This window comes from Zophobas morio, unplaced genomic scaffold (genome assembly GCF_036711695.1).
Source record: "Zophobas morio isolate AGI-343-1 ecotype UQ-CSIRO unplaced genomic scaffold, CSIRO_AGI_Zmor_V1 ptg000081l, whole genome shotgun sequence".
Taxonomy (NCBI): Eukaryota; Metazoa; Arthropoda; class Insecta; order Coleoptera; family Tenebrionidae; genus Zophobas; species Zophobas morio.
Window position 1 is genome coordinate 649,086 of NW_026972186.1, and position 18,736 is coordinate 667,821.

At 42.0% G+C, this 18,736-nt stretch overlaps 6 protein-coding genes across 6 annotated transcripts; all 6 read left to right on the forward strand.

The window, feature by feature from the left end:
* The first annotated feature begins 998 nt into the window (after window positions 1–998).
* On the forward strand, window positions 999–2,574 carry LOC135143973 (gustatory and odorant receptor 24-like). Its single transcript, XM_064075876.1, has 4 exons — window positions 999–1,718; window positions 1,779–2,243; window positions 2,306–2,395; window positions 2,455–2,574. Exons 1-4 carry the CDS (start codon window positions 1,056–1,058, stop codon window positions 2,572–2,574), a joined length of 1,338 nt encoding a protein of 445 aa, XP_063931946.1. The 5' UTR covers window positions 999–1,055.
* Window positions 2,575–2,617: 43 nt separating this feature from the next.
* On the forward strand, window positions 2,618–4,503 carry LOC135144032 (proton-coupled amino acid transporter 1-like). The gene is made up of 8 exons (XM_064075968.1): window positions 2,618–2,820; window positions 2,869–2,930; window positions 2,980–3,134; window positions 3,191–3,399; window positions 3,447–3,737; window positions 3,786–3,967; window positions 4,012–4,184; window positions 4,231–4,503. The coding sequence occupies exons 1-8, from the start codon at window positions 2,740–2,742 to the stop codon at window positions 4,485–4,487; spliced, it is 1,410 nt and encodes a 469-aa protein (XP_063932038.1). The 5' UTR covers window positions 2,618–2,739; the 3' UTR covers window positions 4,488–4,503.
* Window positions 4,504–4,580: 77 nt separating this feature from the next.
* Window positions 4,581–6,367, forward strand: LOC135144036 (proton-coupled amino acid transporter 1-like). The gene is made up of 8 exons (XM_064075971.1): window positions 4,581–4,684; window positions 4,732–4,788; window positions 4,835–4,985; window positions 5,037–5,249; window positions 5,298–5,588; window positions 5,640–5,821; window positions 5,869–6,041; window positions 6,093–6,367. Exons 1-8 carry the CDS (start codon window positions 4,629–4,631, stop codon window positions 6,347–6,349), a joined length of 1,380 nt encoding a protein of 459 aa, XP_063932041.1. The 5' UTR covers window positions 4,581–4,628; the 3' UTR covers window positions 6,350–6,367.
* A 1,514-nt stretch (window positions 6,368–7,881) lies between these two features.
* On the forward strand, window positions 7,882–15,792 carry LOC135144031 (uncharacterized). Its single transcript, XM_064075967.1, has 8 exons — window positions 7,882–8,316; window positions 12,542–12,725; window positions 13,105–13,208; window positions 14,066–14,257; window positions 14,305–14,676; window positions 15,395–15,466; window positions 15,515–15,599; window positions 15,655–15,792. Exons 1-8 carry the CDS (start codon window positions 8,259–8,261, stop codon window positions 15,725–15,727), a joined length of 1,140 nt encoding a protein of 379 aa, XP_063932037.1. The 5' UTR covers window positions 7,882–8,258; the 3' UTR covers window positions 15,728–15,792.
* Window positions 15,793–15,880: 88 nt separating this feature from the next.
* On the forward strand, window positions 15,881–16,735 carry LOC135144020 (mediator of RNA polymerase II transcription subunit 20). The gene has a single exon (XM_064075942.1). It carries the CDS (start codon window positions 16,027–16,029, stop codon window positions 16,645–16,647), a length of 621 nt encoding a protein of 206 aa, XP_063932012.1. The 5' UTR covers window positions 15,881–16,026; the 3' UTR covers window positions 16,648–16,735.
* Window positions 16,736–16,813: 78 nt separating this feature from the next.
* Window positions 16,814–18,581, forward strand: LOC135144019 (porphobilinogen deaminase-like). The gene is made up of 5 exons (XM_064075941.1): window positions 16,814–16,985; window positions 17,032–17,104; window positions 17,153–17,339; window positions 17,388–17,652; window positions 17,711–18,581. Exons 1-5 carry the CDS (start codon window positions 16,941–16,943, stop codon window positions 18,542–18,544), a joined length of 1,404 nt encoding a protein of 467 aa, XP_063932011.1. The 5' UTR covers window positions 16,814–16,940; the 3' UTR covers window positions 18,545–18,581.
* The last annotated feature ends 155 nt before the right edge of the window (window positions 18,582–18,736 follow it).

An 18,736-nucleotide genomic window follows, 5' to 3' on the forward strand; every position in this document is an offset into this window, starting at 1 on the left:
ATTAGGTACTGATGTAGTGTAGGAACTGTACTAGATATTTTACATAAAAATGAAATAAATATGAGTGATTTGAAACTCACTTTAGGGAAAATTGTTGGATTATATGATGGGCTATGAGGGTGATTGCTTTTTTCGTTTCCAACAAAATGCTCACTACAAATTCTGTCATGGGGTTTTGGTTTCCACTGGCCGCTTGTTTTACTATAACAAGGCCATATTTTAAATAACTTTCTTATCGTTTATACAGAAATGTCTCACTTTATAGGCCTTACACTGTCTATCCACAATTTTCTTCTTTCTTCTTCATACCATCTACCAGGAAAATTATATAATTTAATGGAGGAATTAGTGTTGTAATATGCATTGTGGCAACCAACCACGCAACAAGTTATCTTAGAGCTGCGAAAACTTGACTTTTCCATTATTGTTATTAAGTATTACAAAGAAAAAACAGCAAAATATCCCAATTGACCGAAAATATTTTCTAGGTTAGAAAAATATTTTCCTAACGAAACTTACACAGTTGCTGTGTGGTGGCGCCACCAGTAAATGTGCAAAGTCCCTGTATAAAATGCCCTACCCATTTTCGAAAACCAGGGCACATTTCTCAAAACAAAAAAATATTGTGTGTTGCATACTTAGCAATTATTAAACATAATCGCCAATATTTTAATTAGTTCCAGTAAAATTATTGAAATCATTTTAAAAATCTTCTATTCTTTGTTAGAGATTTTTGTATTTTTTTTTTTAAATTTATTTAAATTAATCTCGTGAAAATAAACGTACGGGCTGTTCCGATACAAGAAATGACTATAATATGTACATTAAAAAATAACTAACCCATCGACCTGTACACCTTTCAGCAAAACATCTTACATAATCCATACCACCTTCCCAAGAAACTTGACCCGCTTCCTCCCCTCATAATTACGCCCAAGAATTAGCTCTAGGTCAGCAATAATTACCCCAAAGCAAACATACGTCAGCATATCCCGAATCGACTCTTAACGTCTTTTAAATTCACTCCTTCGCAATCACTCCTCCAGTCCGCTGCGATGTACTCCCAAAACGTCACCCAGGTGGGCATCATGGGCGAAACCCTCCACGACAGACCCAGAAGAAGCGTCTTCATGGAAAGTGGACTCAACAGCGCCGCTTCCTACCACGCACCCACCAAAGTGGCCCCTGCACCCATCAAATTCGTCAACAAACCCAGCGACGCCTTCTCCGACCCTAGCAAGAAGTACGGAGTGATTTACGAAGGCTTGAAACCGCTGCACCTTTTGATGAGGATCGTGGGCATTTTCCCCATCGCGGCTATGGAAAATCGGGTGTTTAGATTGGTACCGCAGTGGCTGGGGTACTCGGTGGTGGTTTTCTTGGTTATGGTGGGCTACATTGGGTATCTGGAGTGGGACTCGGTGGAGATCGTGCGGTCGCAGGAGGGTCGCTTCGAGGAGGCGGTTATCGATTATTTGTTCACTGTGTATTTATTGCCCATCGTTATCAATCCCATTGTGTGGTATGAGGGGAGGAAGATGGCGAGTGTGATTACGGACTGGGTTTTCTTCGAAGCGATATACTACAAGGTGACGAAGAAGAAGTTGGATCTTTTTTTTGGAAATAAACCAGTGATTGTGGCGGTGGTTTTACCCTTTGTCGCGTGCGCTACCATGGTGCTGACCCATATTACCATGGCGCATTTCAAGGTAGTACAGGTAAATTTTGACGAATTTTGAATTTGTAAAATTGGAGACCGAAAACTGATTCTCGTACAGGTGATCCCCTACTGCTACATCAACAGCGTAATCTACCTCATCGGGGGCTTCTGGTTCATGCAGTGCGACGTAGTAGGAAAAGTAGCCACTCAAGTCGCTAACGACTTCCAAATGGCCCTACGTCACGTCGGCCCCACGTCCCAAATGGCCGACTACCGCGCCCTCTGGATGCTCCTAAGCAAGCAAATTCGAGACGTGGGCAACGCTTCAGGATACACCGTCACCTTCCTCTGCCTATACCTCTTTCTTATCATAACTTTGACAATCTATGGTCTTTTGTCGCAGCTACAAACCGGCTTCAACAGCAAAGACATCGGTTTGATGGTGAACGCGGCTTTGGCTGTCGCCATTCTGTACTTCATTTGCGATGAGGCTCACTACGCGTCGAACTGCGTGAGGGTGCAATTCCAGAAGAAGCTGCTTCTGGTGGAGCTGACGTGGATGAACGAAGACGCTCAGCAAGAGGTACCTTAGTAGTGATTGGCCACAATGCGTTTTTCGAAATTTTGACGCATTTTGTTGTTTAGATTAACATGTTCTTGAGGGCGACGGAGATGAGCCCGACGGATATGTGTCTTGTGGGATTCTTCGATGTCAACAGGAACTTATTCAAGTCGGTGAGTGTCGATTTTTCGTTTAGGGAATCAGAAATTAAGGGTTCATTGTTTTGTTACAGCTTTTGGCTACGATGGTCACGTACCTGGTTGTGCTTTTGCAGTTCCAGATAAGCATCCCCGAGGATGCGGGAGACGTCGGGAACAACACCGTGGTTCTAGTAACGCAAGGACCAAAATAGTTTTCTAAATGTGTCGTAGATATTTTCGAGAATAAAATTTTTCCAAAAACGAACTTTCATTTATCTAAGTAGTTGTACAAAAAACGCAAAGTAAGCGACGATATCAGTGTCTTATTGACAATTGTTGCTCTTAAATTTAGCTAAAGAATTTACGAAAATTAATAAATGGCTGCACCCGCTACACCCGCTGCACCCGCTGGAAAAGCTGCGCCTAAAGAAGGTGCGGCGGAAGCGCCGCCACACGAGAGGAAAGTCACAGTACAAAATTTTCTTTTTATTTAATAGCATTTGTGTAGGATGTTCGTCAGCGAATCATCGAGAATGGAAGAAGTGTTCGGTGAGAAACCACTAAATGGGTAAAACTTTAAACTTAAAGTCGGTACTTATTCATAGCGAACACTTCAGGTACTTGACTACCATGATGCACCTGGTCAAGGGTTATGTGGGAACTGGGATTTTTGCCATGGGAGAAGGTTTCAAAAACAGCGGCATGATCATGGGACCAACTCTGCTCTTGATGATTGGCATAATGAATCTAAACTGTCAGCACATTCTAGCAAGTTCAACGAAAATCGCGATTCTTGTTTGAACGAAAAAACAAAATTTTTTTAGATAGCAACTTCTCAGAAGATCAGCAAGGAGGTGGGACGAGAAGTGAACCCAAGTTTTCAGGAAACGGTGGAATACACCTTTGACACTAGTAAACTGAACATTCTTCAAAAGAACGCAAAACGACTGGGCTGGATGACGAACATTTTCTTACTTGTGTGTGAACTGGGCTTCTGTTGTGTCTACTTTGTCTTTGTTGCCAACCATGTTCTTGAGGTATAATTAGAATGAAGGTGGAAGTCATTGTTAAAGGTTTAATTTAGATAGCGCACAACAGTGGCTGGCTGGACGCTAAAGATCCGTTTAGTATACATTTAGTACTGGCTGTAATTTTAGTACCAATGTGGGCTTCTACATTTTTGGGAAACTTGAAGTTGCTGCTACCCTTATCGGTCATAGCAAATATACTCATCTGGATCGGTATTGGGATTATATTTTATTTTACAACGTACGAAGGGCTTCCTCCAGTCGAGGAAAGGAAGGCAGTTAGCCATTTTTCAAGATGGCCGCTCTACTTCGGCACAGCTCTATACGCTTTCGAAGGGATCACATTCGTTTGTCGTATCCTCCCAAAAATTTTTTTAAATTTCACAATTTTCCAGATTATTCCGTTACGGAACGAGATGAAAAACAAAGACCAATTTATAACCAAACTGGGCGTTTTAAACGTCGGGATGACTTTCGTTTTTGGTTTATACATGCTGGTGGGTTCTCTTGCTTACTGGAAGTACGGGGACGACGTGCGTAGCAGTGTTTTTTTGAATTTAACAGAAGAAGACCCCAGGTAAGTTTGACGCAAGTTTGGTCGATAAGTACGTTTTTTTTTAGCGTGTCGGACGCCATAGACGCCATCATTTCGATAGCCATCATTTTCACTTTCACTCTACACATGTATATACCTTTCGAAATATCCTTCCCCCTGTTCTACAGAAAGTACGGACCTTTCAAGTACCCATTTCTAGTGATGTGTATATACAGAAGTGTACCCGTTTTAGTCACTTGTATTAATTTTTTTTTGTTTTAACAAATCTTAATTTCGCTTCGTAGGGACTATGGCGAACATCATACCTTTCTTGGGTTTGTTCATATCACTCGTGGGAGCCACAGTTGGCTCTGTTTTGGCCCTGGTAATACCATCGATGCTCGAGTTGGTCGCCTTCCAAGGAGAACTGTCAGTGTGGCAGATCATGAAAGACATCATGGTCATCACAATTGGAATCGTGGGCACAATCACCGGGTCAGTTTTGAGTCTCATGGACATTGTGGAGAAATTTAGAACCGAGTACTTTGGAGGAGAAGAATAAATCGTTCTTGAGCTCACTGAGTTGTTTCATTGTCTCAAATTTTGTCGATTTTTTTTTTTAAATCGCAACGACTGTGACAAACAATGACTCGTCCATTTTGACAAGTCCAAAAATATTTTCTTGTGCACTTAAACTATAGCCATGGCGCAACCAGCAACAGAATCGTCCGCCAAAGAGGCGAAACCTCAGGACCAGAGGTAACACCACCTCACCACCACAAGAAGTCATTGCTTCTTCGTTCCAGAACATTCGCCAGCCAAGCTCGCACCGAAGACGTGACCGGGGAAAAACCCCCAAACGGGTAACGCTTAACATCGCACTTCCCAGATCTAAAATCCAACTCTTAGGTACTGGACCACTATGATGCACTTCGCCAAAGGGTACGTCGGGACCGGGATTTTCGCGATGGGCGAGGGTTACAAAAACAGCGGGCTAATTGGGGGAACGGTGCTGCTGTTCCTCATCGGTTTCATAAACGTCAACTGCCAACGGATACTAGTGCGGACCGGTTTTGTGAAATTTTGTGAAAATCAGGATTTGCGGTTTCAGATTCGCACGGCTGAGAAAATCAACCAAGAGGAAGGGAAAGAAGTGAAGCCGTCGTTTGCGGAGACGGTGCAGTACACTCTGAACAACAGTAAATTGGCGTGTTTGAAAAACAACGCCAAAACGCTTGGATGGTTCACAAATTTTTCGGTGGTGGGGTGTGAACTGGGTTTCTGTTGCGTGTATTACGTCTTCATTGCTGATCATTTGTTGGAAGTAGGATTTAGAATAGCAATTGTTGGTTTTTTTGTGAGTGTGTTTTAGATCGCATCCAACCACAACCTGTTGAACCATAAACAGCCGGAGAGTATACATATAGTGTTGCTGATTATGTTGATACCGATGTGGGCTTCGACGTTCTTGAGGAATTTGAAACTGTTGCTACCTTTGTCGATTATAGCAAATATTCTTATATGGAGCGGAGTTATTATTGTGTTTTATTATACTACTTACGAGGGACTTCCACCGGCTAGCGACAGATATTTATTGAGTCCTTTCGAAAGATGGCCATTGTATTTCGGGACTGTCCTATATGCGTTCGAAGGAATCACATTCGTTTGTGCCAGAGTACTAAAATTAATTTGTATTTTCTTGAAAAAATTCCAGATTTTGCCGTTACGGAACGAAATGAAAAGGCCAGAACAATTTATAAATTGGTATGGAGTCTTAAACGTGGGGATGGTCTTCGTGATGATTTTATACTTTTTTGTTGGGATGTTGTCGTACTGGAAGTACGGCGAAGATGTCGAGAGTAGCGTTTTCCTAAATTTAACACAAGAAGACAAAAAGTAAGGTCAGGAAAGAATACGCCAGATAATTAATTTTGACTTTTTAGTATGTCAGATGTTATTAATGTTATAGTTTCGATAGCCATACTTTTCACTTTTACGCTCCACATGTACATACCTTTCGAAGTGACATTCCCTTTAATCTATAGGAAGTATGGGCCTTTCAAGCACGGAATAGTAGTAGCGGCTCTGTATAGGTCGTCGCTAGTGTTGACCACATGTAACGAAAACCGTGTTTTTTGACACGACACTAATATTTTTATTTTCTCAGGGACTTTGGCAAACGTAGTACCTTTTCTGGGTTTGTTCATATCCTTAATTGGAGCCACCGGCGGATCTTTCTTAACCCTCATAATGCCACCCATACTAGAAATGATCGCATTCCAGGGAGAACTTGGCATAGTGATCATCGTAAAAGACATCTTGATTCTCATTCTAGGAGTGGTAGGCTCGGCGTTTGGTACCGTCATGGCCATAATCGCCATCGTCAATAAATTTAGAGTGGAGTATTTCGGGGAAGAACTTTAAATATACATTTTTAATTTTTTTGTTCGTTTATTTGAGTTCGAACTTTTCCCAAATTTTGACGATTTTTTGAAAACTCAAACTAAAATCGTCCGACTTGATCAAAAATAGACGAAATTTTGTATTCAAAAGTAGCTGCCTTTATTGTCTGGACTTCTAGAGTGACTAATCTCGCTGAAATAGAGAAAGACAGAACGAGGGGGCGGCCCGACTTGTGAACGATTCGGTGCACATATTCGATAAATGACGGATAAATGCCTTGTAACGTAGTAGCAGCTGCACACCGTCTCACTTTTATTCGGCTTCTAGTTCATGAAAATGCAAAAGAGCAGCTTGCGCTGGTCATGAGCCTGTGAAAAATATGCGGCAGCAAAATGCGTCACTTTCAATAGCGCTGCAATTTTTATTTGTTAATTGCGATTAATTAACCTTGGATGGCGACAGATGGGAAGTCATTACTTCATTACACCAAATACAGGAATTTATTGTGTGTGAGTTGGGTTGGATGAGTGTGTGTGGTGCAAAAGGTACGTATGAAACAACTCATATTTTGCAAATTTTGACGAATTTTTGACTTCGTGAACTTGAAATTTATCCACAGTGCGGCACATCTTTCCGCGCCAACCCCCCCCCCAAAAAAACGAATCCTTTTCGGGAAAAATAATCCGCGTCTATAAATCGCCCCACGATGTCATTTCCTCCATAAACAAAGTAATAAAAGCCGACCACATTTTTCACGGTCTGCACAACAAAACCCACCCCTTGAACCGATGGCTCCAAATTACACGCCGAAATCGAAAAAAAAAGGGACACAATTTATACTCCCTCGCGAACCATAACGCCGTTCCGCGTGTCAAAACTCAAACACTCCAACATATTTTCCCTTTATAACATCCATCGATTTCAATCAACCCTTATAAACCCAATAGCACACAAAGTTCAAAATCGCTCCAACTCGGCCCATCGACGGAAACTTTGTCGTCTTAACAACTCAAACAAACTCGATATTTCAGCGCGGACGGGCCCTGAATAGTTCACTGGGGCAGCGGAGTATTAAGAGCACTTGGGGTGAACGAGGGTGATACACCCCATTGAAATGTAAATGGCGAAAATAGCAAAGAAAAACAATTAAAGCCACCCCGACGCGGACGGCCGGATCGGCGATTGGCGAGATAAGGAGGGGCGGTGGGGTAGGTCATCGGTTTTTAATTAATAGAAAATCAATAGGGACGTCGTGAGCAGATAACAATCCAAATAAAAAAAATCATAAATTATTATTATGGTGAACGTCTTGAAGAATAAATCCCAAAATTAAAAACAATTTAATAAAAAAGCTTAGTGGCCTGGTTGTCAAAGTTTTCATTAAAAAATGCAAAATTGCGCGATATTGGGCAGGTAATCCCCTGTCCCCGGAAGGGGCTTCGCACGAGCGCCTCGCAATTCCGGCGAATTTGGCTCATTGGGGCAGTGGATCCACCCCTCCCCGCGAGTGGGGGTGGCGCGGCCTCGTGGAACGCCGCGACGGCTGCACTACATTGTAGTGTCGGTCGGGCGCCGGGGACGGTCGCACGGATCCAGAATCGATCGGGGGATGGAAAGGGTGAATCGGGATAGTCGAGAGTCCTGCGATATCCTGCCGCGCCCGATTCAATTGAGCGCTTCCTTCCTGTCGCCCGTTTTACCTTTCTGTCCCTTGTTCCAGGTGGAGAGAGGGATGAAGAGAGCGGGCCGAATCTGACGCAATTGTGCACCTTCGCTTTCGAACCATAAATTTGACAATCACGTGGCGAGTGTAAATAAACGGGAATAAACAGTGCGCAGAGCCGGCCTCTTTTCAAATGATAATCGCGGAAAAGTGGAGTGATGACTGTGGAAATACGGAAGACGGCGGAAAAAGGCTGTGACGTTCCAAATGGTAGTCGTGCTGGTGTGGGCGGCGCTGTGCTTGGGCTTCGCGGAAGCGTACATAGGTGAGAAATGGGCTGATTAAGGCGCTTAATTGGGGCGAGAGGTAACGAGCCTTGAAGACGCCTCGGAATTGGGTTCATTCTAATTAATTCCAGGTTGTTTCCACTTACGACTGACAAAGTAAACACGCGCTAACTTATCGCCGGTTATTTTTGCACAATTGTTGAGAGCCGGATTCCAAACGCCCGATGCGGACCGAATTCGAATTTGCCGCCTTCTGCGGTAAAGGCTAGGTTTGAATTGAATTCGTCACTCAAATTTGTCGCCAAACAAATTCTGAAATTCTGTACAAATTTATCACATTCAGTTCAACTCACCGAAAGCGCTGCAACCTTAGCTCGATTCTAATTTCCTGGAGAAGGAATTTAATTTTCAAGTCACGTATTGTCGAGAATCGGATTCCGAACCTTCCTTTTAAGTGTAGATTCTAGATTTAGTTCAGATTCGTCGCAGAGAAATTTCATTTTCGCGCCAAGGTTGATCAAATATGATTGAATCGAAATTTCGTTGTTGCGGCACGTACTGAGGCTTGAAGTTTTAATTTCAGGTTCAGTTCAAAAGAAATTTCATTTTTCGTCAAATATGCACTGAAGGAGTTTAATTTTCGCATCACGTATTTCATTGAAAGTTCAAGTCAGATTTTCATTTTAAAAGTAAACTCGGATTTTGTTGGAATATGTTAATAGACAAATTTGATTTTGCCGCCAAAAGAATAAAACACAAGTTTGAATTTTATTCAAATTGAACTTGAAGAACACACACAAATTTGACGTAACGGGTGTTATGTCGGGGTTGGGGTGACTATTATTGATTATGATTTTTTTGTCAGGTTGGTGGCATATTAACATTTTATGAGGACAATTATTCAGAATTACCAATAGAAAAATTTGCTTCAGCCATTAATAATCACCCGAGATTTGCTGTCAAAAGAAATTTAAAGTAATGCAACTACAAAGATCTAATTTTCCCGCCACCGATATTCATATTAGATTTATATTACTTTTTACTTCCCGAGCGTAAGTATAGTAATCGAGTCCATCGGACGAATGGCCACTTTTATATTTTCCTGACGTTTCATGACCCCAAGAGTACGAAAAATGTAGTCTCCCTTTTCCGTCTGTCTGTCTGTCTGTCTGGTGTGTGTATCCATTTTTATTAGACACGTAATCTCCGAAACTGCTAGATCAATTAATGTTGTCAAATTTTGTATGTATATTAGAAATATCATGTAGATAGTTAAATGCTAACCAAAATTTTGCTAATCATCCCCACGTCATTTCAAAGAATTCTATGTTCATTTGATTTAACTGTTATACAACAATATAGTCCTATAGGTGTGGTGTACGAATCCGCTTTAAGTTTTTCCCTAATAGTCCAAATTTTTGCAAAAACATAATGCACGGTATAGTTAATAACAGTTTATCATTAGCGTAAGGCATCCCGGTCCTGGTCCTGGTTACGAATTAGGAATGCGGACCGGACGTCGCGCGTTCGAATCCAAATTTGGCCTTTCGTTTTTTTCCCTTTGTTTTCCTCTTTTTGTCTCGCATTGTGTATTATCTAGGTTTATGGCGTCATAACAATTTTTTTATTGATGAAATTACACCACTTTCTCGAAAAGGTGAGAATACGCTCCTCTCTATTTAAAAATGTAAAACTTTCTCGGGAGCCCCAAATGTCTTTTTTTAAGAATGTGAAACTTTCTCGGAGGTCCCAACTGTCATTTTTAAAAATGTTAAATCTTCTCGGGGGTCCCAACTGTCTTTTTTAAAAATGCAAAACCTTCTCTGAGGCTCCAACTGTCTTTTTTAAAAACGTAAAACCTTCTCGGCGGTTCCAAATGTCTTTTTTTTAATGTGAAACCTTATCGGGAGTCCCAACTAAATTTTTTAAAATATAAAACCTTCTCGGGGGTCCCAACTGGCTTTTTTTAAAAATGTAAAAACTTCTCAGTGGTCCCAACTGTCTTTTTAAGAATGTAAAACCTTCTCGGGAGTCCCAACTGTTTTTTTTTTATGTAAAACCTTCTCGGAAGCTCCAATTCTCTTCTTTTTAATGTGAAACCTTCTCGGGAGTCCCAACTAACTTTTTTAAAATATAAAACCTTCTCGGGGGTCCCAACTGGCTTTTTTTAAAAATGTAAAAGCTTCTCAGTGGTCCCAACTGTCTTTTTAAGAATGTAAAACCTTCTCGGGAGTCCCAACTGTCTTTTTAAAAAATGTGAAACCTTCTCGGAGGCTCCAAATGTCTTTTTTTTATGTGAAACCTTCTCGGGAGTCCCAACTGGCTTTTTTAAAAATGTAAAACCTTCTCAAGGGTCCCAACTGTCTTTTTTAAAAATGTAAAACCTTCTCAGAGGCTCTAAATGTCTTCTTTTTAATGTGAAACCGTTATTTTATATATATTATTTAGTTTATTTATTTTTGAAATTCGAATACCACGTTGCCACGTTGTTCCAATTTTCTTGAAAATTTCATCAATGAAAGGGTTCACTTAGAGATTAAATCTTCGTATACAGAGTGTTTATAAAAGTGTTTTAATTGTTACAATTTTCAGTTTTTTCATATACTTAGAACATTTTATTACCGCGTTTTATTATTTTTTTTGTCTACTTTCTTCTTTGTTGACTATCTTCTATATATAAAGCAAATTTTTGCTTTTTTAAGAAACACATCGACATATTAGAAGAATGAGGACAAAAATAGAGCAAGATACATAAAATACAGGGTTTACCATTTGAGAAAACTGCAATATCGTTTTTTGAAAATTGTTAATTTTTAGATATTTTATAAACACTCCGTACATTAAAAGCCTAAGAAGAGATCAATCAAAATATCTGAAAAAAAAAACTTAAAGTATAGTCTTTAAAGAGTCGTTCAATTTTGGGCTTTGATTTTTCTTCTATTTGTAATAATTAATGAAATATCAAAAACCACGCGGTTAGTGACTCACCCTGTATATTTATTTCATTTTCAGCACCCTTCAATGTCCAATCCCCTAAAGGAAATTTTGTTTTTATGCCACTTGTTGCGAGTCTGCTTCGAAACGTTAAGTTCAAGTTTAATTTCAAGTTCAGTTCAAATTTGTCCTCACTGGAAATTTAATTTCCCGCCGAAAGTGATTTGATGATTCAAATTTGACATTGAAGGAATTCCAAAATTATAAGGAAGTTCAGTTTTATTTCACATCTATACCCGAAACCGATGTATGTAGTGACCTTACGCTCACTTTAACAATGAATTCTAAAAACGATAATCTAAAGAACGTAAATCTACGTTTGAATAAAATACGAGTTAAATTTTCAGTCCAAAAATGGTAAAGTGCGTCGAATTTTCCTCACTTTTTGCGCCCATGCGGATAACGTAAAATTTTAACGACCGAGTTTTACCTTTGGCTATTTTTAACCTCCGAAGCTTATTTTTAGCTATGGGTTTAATAATTGATTCGAGTGTTTCACCGCGGTATAAATAAAATACCGCTGTTTTCAACCACCGGAGGCGGGTTTCTCGCACTTTAAATATTTTAGAGCCTCTGGGTTGAGCGCGTATTCAAATTTAATTGTATGTGCAAATGGGGTACACATTAGATTATCAGATTATTTGATAAATGTTGCGAAAGATTTATGACATAGGGACCTTTGCGAGAACAAAGGGGTTGAGTGCTTCCAGAACGTAAAACCTTTTTTCAGTTCGCATTTATTCTAATCAGATTTTAATATCCTGCCTTTCAATTATCTGATTAATGAGACAGTTCCAATCCGAAAATAATGAACTGTGCTTAAAAAGAGATTCCGCGAAGCTCTGTAAATGTCAATTTTTTTCATAAATCAGTGAAAGCGTTTTAAATAAATGTGTAGGGTGAAAGAACCGAACTTCCTGGATCAGAACACTAAAAATCTAACTATTTCATCGTCCTGATCAAACACTGTTAAACACGTTACCAATCCGTCAACAATCGCGCCCCAATCACTCGTCCTCGCTCTAATTAAAATCGCAAATAAATCCCCCTCTATAAAATCATTAAAGCGGCCTTCCCATTGTACACACACAATCAGCATCCAACATGAATGACCCAACCATCACACATTAGGGTTGCTCGAACAGAACCAACACAATAGTCGCATCTAATCCAAGGCCGGAGCTTTCAAACACACACTAAGGCCTCATTCACACTCCCACATTGCATAATTCATTCAAGAACTACTCGTCCACTTTCTTGTGATTGCAGAAACCATCGTCGTCAGCGGCTGTGAGAGCTCCCGACTTCACCTCACCTGCAGACACCTCAACTCCATCATCGCCATCCTCGAGGCAGACTTCTTTCAAGAGTTCAATGAAAGCGCCCTTAATGAGAGTCTGGCGATAAGCACGGCCTTTCCGCCTTATCACCCGCGGCAGGCTCTGAACCAGAGGTGGGTCCGACTCCAAATATAGCACAGCCGTGATTACCTAAAAAATACTGCTTAATGTTTTTTTGATCACGTCCCTGCAATCAGCCGCCCTTGTTATCGCGCTTCGACTCTTATCTCGGGTCGATATATCCGCACGTGTACGCCCGACCTTCGTCATCCCGGTGTCAGCCTTCGGCGGGGGCGCCCCACATCCGAGTCGGCCCTGTCCTCGTCCTCTAGGTCACGGTCGCGGCCGAATTCGGCGGTCTGAGTCAAGGTGTAGCCTCGACGGAGGCCGCGCCGGCGGGCAAGGACAGGGCCGGCTCATCGATCGAGCCCCGAACCGCTCGAGGCGACATGTGGCTAATTGGAAGGGGACGTACTTGGGGCTTTGTTGCAGGTGCTCGGGGGTGAATCACTGCAGCTTCATTCTGGAGGAGGACTGTCCGGGGGCGAGGGCGTGGGGGCCGGGGAACTTGACGGTGAAGTACATTTGTGTCTCAGGTAAGGACGTGTTTTTTTTTGGCGTGTGGTGTGTGAGCACTGATTATGTCATAAAAATGGCGGTCATATCTGAAATATTTATTTTTGGGTGTCCTTGTTGTCTATTTTGGATTGATGGGTTTGGAGGTCGACGTAATCGTAAACAGCGAATTAGCGATGCTCGATATTTGAATAAAAATAGTCGTCGCGGAAAAAGAAGCTTATTTTTAACATCTCGGAAGCGTCGTAGGGTAACAACTTATGCCACTTCTTCACTTTATTTTTTCAAAATTCGTCAAAATTTGATTGTTTTCTGCTTATTTTGCTCATTGGTTGTCGGCCTTCGTGTCTGAATTATTTTAAATATATTTGTTTGGAGGTGAGCATAATCGTAAAGAATTTAAATGTAGATTTTGACGAATTGAAAATTCAAACCGGAAATTAACACGTAGTAATGACGCTAAAATTGTCCCATTACTCCAGTGGTAACACTTTTCTTCACCGACAACACTTCCACTTCGAGATTTCTCAAATTTTGACGAATTTTCGAAAAATAAAAACGAAAATCACCACATAGTGTGACCCATTTATCCCCACTGAAATTTTCCAACAAACCCAGCCGTATTATTTTCATTTCGTGATAACCCATCAGCTTCACACAAAACGGTCTTTTATAATGAAAGCATGTTGACATGTGCCTTCTCACGTCACCAACACCCATACTAAACCCGGCAGGTGCGCCTCAAAGCCCATCCATCACCCATTGTCCCCGGCGTGAAATTTCTCCAATCTCTCGGATATTGAAAATCAGGCACGCATCCGTAATCCTCCATTGTAAGCTAGTCGCAGATCCGCCCTAAACCGCACTAAATTTCCAGAAGACCACATCCACAAGTTCTGCAACAGCGAAATCCTGCTCTCCGACACGGGCGATCCTTTACTATCGCAGGGATTTATCCACAATCCGGGTTATCCCCGGTTCTATTCCAGCCAGCGGGAATGCCGCTGGAAGATAAGGGTGCCGCAACAACAAAGGATCAAGTTCACCGTGTTGGACATTGCGGTGACCGGTAATCACGCCCCCGACTTTCCCGAACTTGTCTAATTCGCTTTTCAGCCGACAGAACCGTTCATCCGGACGAATGCACCGACCAGCTCGAGTTTATCGATTCGGGGCAGGTCGTGGAGGCGACGTGCAGGCCTCAGGAGCCGCCGTTGGAGGTGCTGTCGGATGGTGAATTCATGGAGGTCGTGCTAGTGTCGAGGCACTCGCTGACGCCCCGCAGGGGGATTCTAGTACATTATACTGCCGTGGGATGCCCCACCCCTGAAGCCCCGGAAGACGGGTACTTGGTTTACCGGAACGAGACGGCGGCGGAGTATAGCTGTTGCGTGAACAGGGTATTCGAGGATGACGGGAGGAAGACGAAGGTCGTACAGTGCCTGGGAGCGCGCTGGGACATCGACCTCCCGCTCCCGAACTGTACCAGTAAGTAACAAATTTTAAACATTTTTAAATTCAAATTTAGCTTCAGCTCCATTAGTACCAACCTAAAAACAACGAACAAAAAAAATGATTTATTGACACTTTTTTTCGTGTTAATTCCGCCGGCCTGTGACCTCAACTTTTTATTAATGAGACAATACCGAATGCGCGCTTTGTCCGCAGCGAACAATGAAGATAACACGTAAATCGTGTTTTATACAGTTTTATTCACGGCATTCAAACTTCCGTCGAAAGTTTGAACCCAGATAAGGTTTTCCTCGTCCGATAACACCAAAAACACGGATTTACACAGACTCTAAACAAACAAAATTTGTTTTTGTTTAATTATTGCTGTGCGCATTCTACGCCCATGTATAATCATGGTTCGTGTTGTCTCTGTCTACCCCCACACGCCCGCATCGCCTCATCTTTGTTAGACGCTTCAGTTGTGACTCGAATCCCGAAACACGTGGATCACCTGAGGCCTTTCCGAATAAAAGAAAAACACGAAACTGTACGTGAAGCTAATCAATGGGTTTTTTTTGTTATCTTTAGGCTTATCTTCTTCTGTTTTGTGAGTTCTATGCGTTTTTGTGAAAAGTTGAGGTTAGGTGGTTATCTGCGCCGGGGAGGGGGAAAGTTGGCAAAACTTGTTGCTTTGTGCAAAATTAACAAAGCAGAGGCGGCGCAATTATTAATTAATGATTTTTTTATGTTTTAGGGAAATCGCAACATAAGCCACTACTGCCTGTTGAAGAAATCAGACAACCCCCAGAAGTGGAAATGGCTTCTGGTATGCATCCTCACATCTTGTGTCAGTGATAATTTTTCTTTGTTCCAGATATTTTAGCACCGGCCTTATTAATAGCGGCTTTATTTTTGATAAATTTTATAGTCCTATTTTATATTTATAAAATTAAGCAGAAGTAAGTTCACACTGTATAATAAGTGCAGCAGTTTCATTGTGATTTTTTTACATAGGCACGCGATAGAATTTGCCGATGAAGAACTAGGGACGTTACCGCTGTCAAATAACGAGAAGACCTCGCCTTGAACAACTTGTAAAAATAACACTTTTTAATAAAATTTTATTTAAAAAAAAAAAGAGTTTAAACGGCACGCCACTGTGTAATTACTTTGACATAAAAATCACCCAAGTTCCTAAAAATTGAAAAAAAAAATTGCGGCTTCGAGAAATCAATCTTACAACTCCGTACACCAATACAGCGAAATGTAGCCCCCTCAATTTAAATTACAGTCGAACTTTGACCCTCAAGTCATTAACCTCGTGTTACGTTGGTACCCCTGTCGCAACAACATAACCTCCACCGGCTCCAAACAAAAACAACAAACATGGGGGTTACCGTGCTCCAGCAGTTCCCCATCGAGACTCGCACCGGGCCCTCCACCATAGAGCTCCTTTCCAAGCGCATCTCGGCTCTGGGGGCCGTCCAGCAAGGCCAGTTTTTGGTGGACTGCGAAACCTACACTTCGACCCCCGCTTTGGGGCACCAGCGCACGGTTCACGTTCTCCACAACTCGGAACAACCGGCCACCGTCTTTTCGATTTTGGAGACTGGCCAAAAGACCATTCCTCTGGCCACCGATGGCCTGTTTGACCTCCTCATGATGAAGATGTCGGGGTTTTATACGTCGAAAAAGCAGACGAAGGCCGAGTCGAAAGGGCCTCGCTACGAAATCGGCGATTTTTGTGTGAAACTAGGAACTGTTACTGTGAGTCAGAACTTTAAAGGGATTTTAGTGGAAGTGGAGTACAGGCCGTCTGTGGTGCCTGCTTTGTGTTGGGAGCTGATGAGGGAGTTCCTGCAAGGGTTTTTAGGGTCGTCGGTGCCGGCGACGCCGCCGGCGTATTTACAAAATCGGATGCAGGAGTTGTACACTCCGATGGATACCATTCATCAGTATTTGGAGCAGTTTACGATTTTTAGAAAGTCGCCGGGGCTGAGGCCGTGAACGTTGTTACTCAATTTAAATTATATACTTAAGTACATTAAAACAGGTTTTCTATGTGAAAAAATCCGAATAAATCATTTTAAGGTTATGTTCTGTCTTTGTTGTTCTCGCGTGACTACGTGGTCTTTGCCTTTTCTACTTACATAATTTGAAAGTGCTATCAGTGCACCACGTCACGACAAACAGGATGTGGATGTGGTAATGACATCAAATGATAAAGCACTTTCCCAATATAAAAATAATAACTTAAGACTCATAATGATGGTACAAGTTCCTAACTGAATAAGTACAAAATGGGTGAAAATGAAAAAATTCGGGTGGGTTCCCGAAAGAGTGAGGTACGTACAGACTCGAGCGTAAGCCCTCGTAACACTCTACTTTCAGCTGGCTCTCATTCAAACCCGACACGTTATATCGCTTCTTAAAAAAATCCACCCCGAGAAAGACTTTGAAATTGGTAACTACTCTCTTTAAAACCGCTAAAGTTAAAGAGTAACCCTTTTAGTGACAATGAGCACCCTGGGTGACAAAGTTCTCGACATACCTCTCCCTAAAATTGGCGAAAAATCTCTCTTCACGAAAGAACTCGAAGCGGCTCTCACTACAGGTTGTGTAGATTTCGTAGTGCACTCTCTCAAGGATCTTCCCACTATGTTACCTCCAGGAATGGCAATAGGAGCAGTTTTGATGAGGTTGCTTAATTTTTTCGGTACAACATAACCTCACTTTTGTTTTTATAGAGAGGACCCCAGGGATGCGTTGGTGCTACAAAAAGACCACGACAAATATTTACTTGAAACATTACCCGCGGGAAGCGTTATTGGCACCTCCAGTTTACGTAGAGCTGCGCAACTGGCGCGCAAGTACCCCCATTTGAAAGTAGAGAACATTCGAGGAAATTTAAACACTAGATTGAAGAAACTTGATGAATTGGGAAAGTATCAAGGGATTATTTTAGCTTCTGCGGGTCTAATTAGAATGGGGTGGACTAGCAGAATTACAAAGGTACATATTACAAGTGAGGTTATGTTTTCAGTTTCCGTTTATTAATAACAAATTGTAGATTTTAGAGTCAGATGAACTTTTGTATGCCGTGGGCCAAGGCGCCCTGGGTGTAGAATGCCGCGAATCTGACGAAAAAACCATCAACTTACTCAAACCTCTGTATGACGTCCAAACCGCTCTTCGAGTAATAGCCGAGCGTAGCCTTCTCAAAACTCTCGGCGGAGGCTGCAGCGCCCCCGTCGCCGTCACGACTGACCTAACTCGCAACAAAGAAAACAAATATTCTCTCACAATAAAAGGTGCAGTTTGGTCCCTTGACGGTAAAGAGGAAATCGTCGAAGCAGACACTTGCGAAGTCGAAATCAAAGACTTCAAGCGATGTCTGACGTGTCCCTACAACTTCCAAAACCCTTCCTGCGTTAAAGATATTGAAAATTTGCAAAAATGTGACGTGTGTCCGAATAGCCCTATAAAGAATCCTGCGAAGAGGATCAAATTGGATGGGGTGTCTGCCGATGTTTTGAAGGACGATCCGCACGAACATTGCCCCGTATCGCTTCCCATCGGGGCGGATTTTATGGGAAAGTGCCCTTATTTGGAAGCGACGGTGGGGAAGTGCCCCGTGAATGGGGCTGTCGAAGGACTGGACGTAAAGCAGTGTCCGTTTTTTAATAAGAAAATTGAGAATATAGAGATTAAGGGGGACGTAGATCAGGGGTATTGCGGGTTGGTGAAGCACGATGAAGTGTCTGTAGAAGCACTGAAGGAGGCGCAGGGTTTGGGGACGAAACTTGCACAGAGTTTGTTAGCAAAGGGGGCAGGGGAGGTAATGGCGAAGGCTCAATCAACTATTCATGCTAGTATAAACGTAAGCACAAGTGTTAAAAGTTAGTGTAATTTATTTGTTGATAATAAATGGTTACGGACAAGCTGAGTTTGAATTTGGCGCGATGGGTATATGCACTAATGGCAAGCTATGTTTTTGGCACGTGATGGAGATGTTCGTTGTGGTTGGTTACTTTTGATAATTAGATTTATCTGTGCTTTCAAAAATTGTATTTAGCGTACGCCTCAAGTTTTCGAT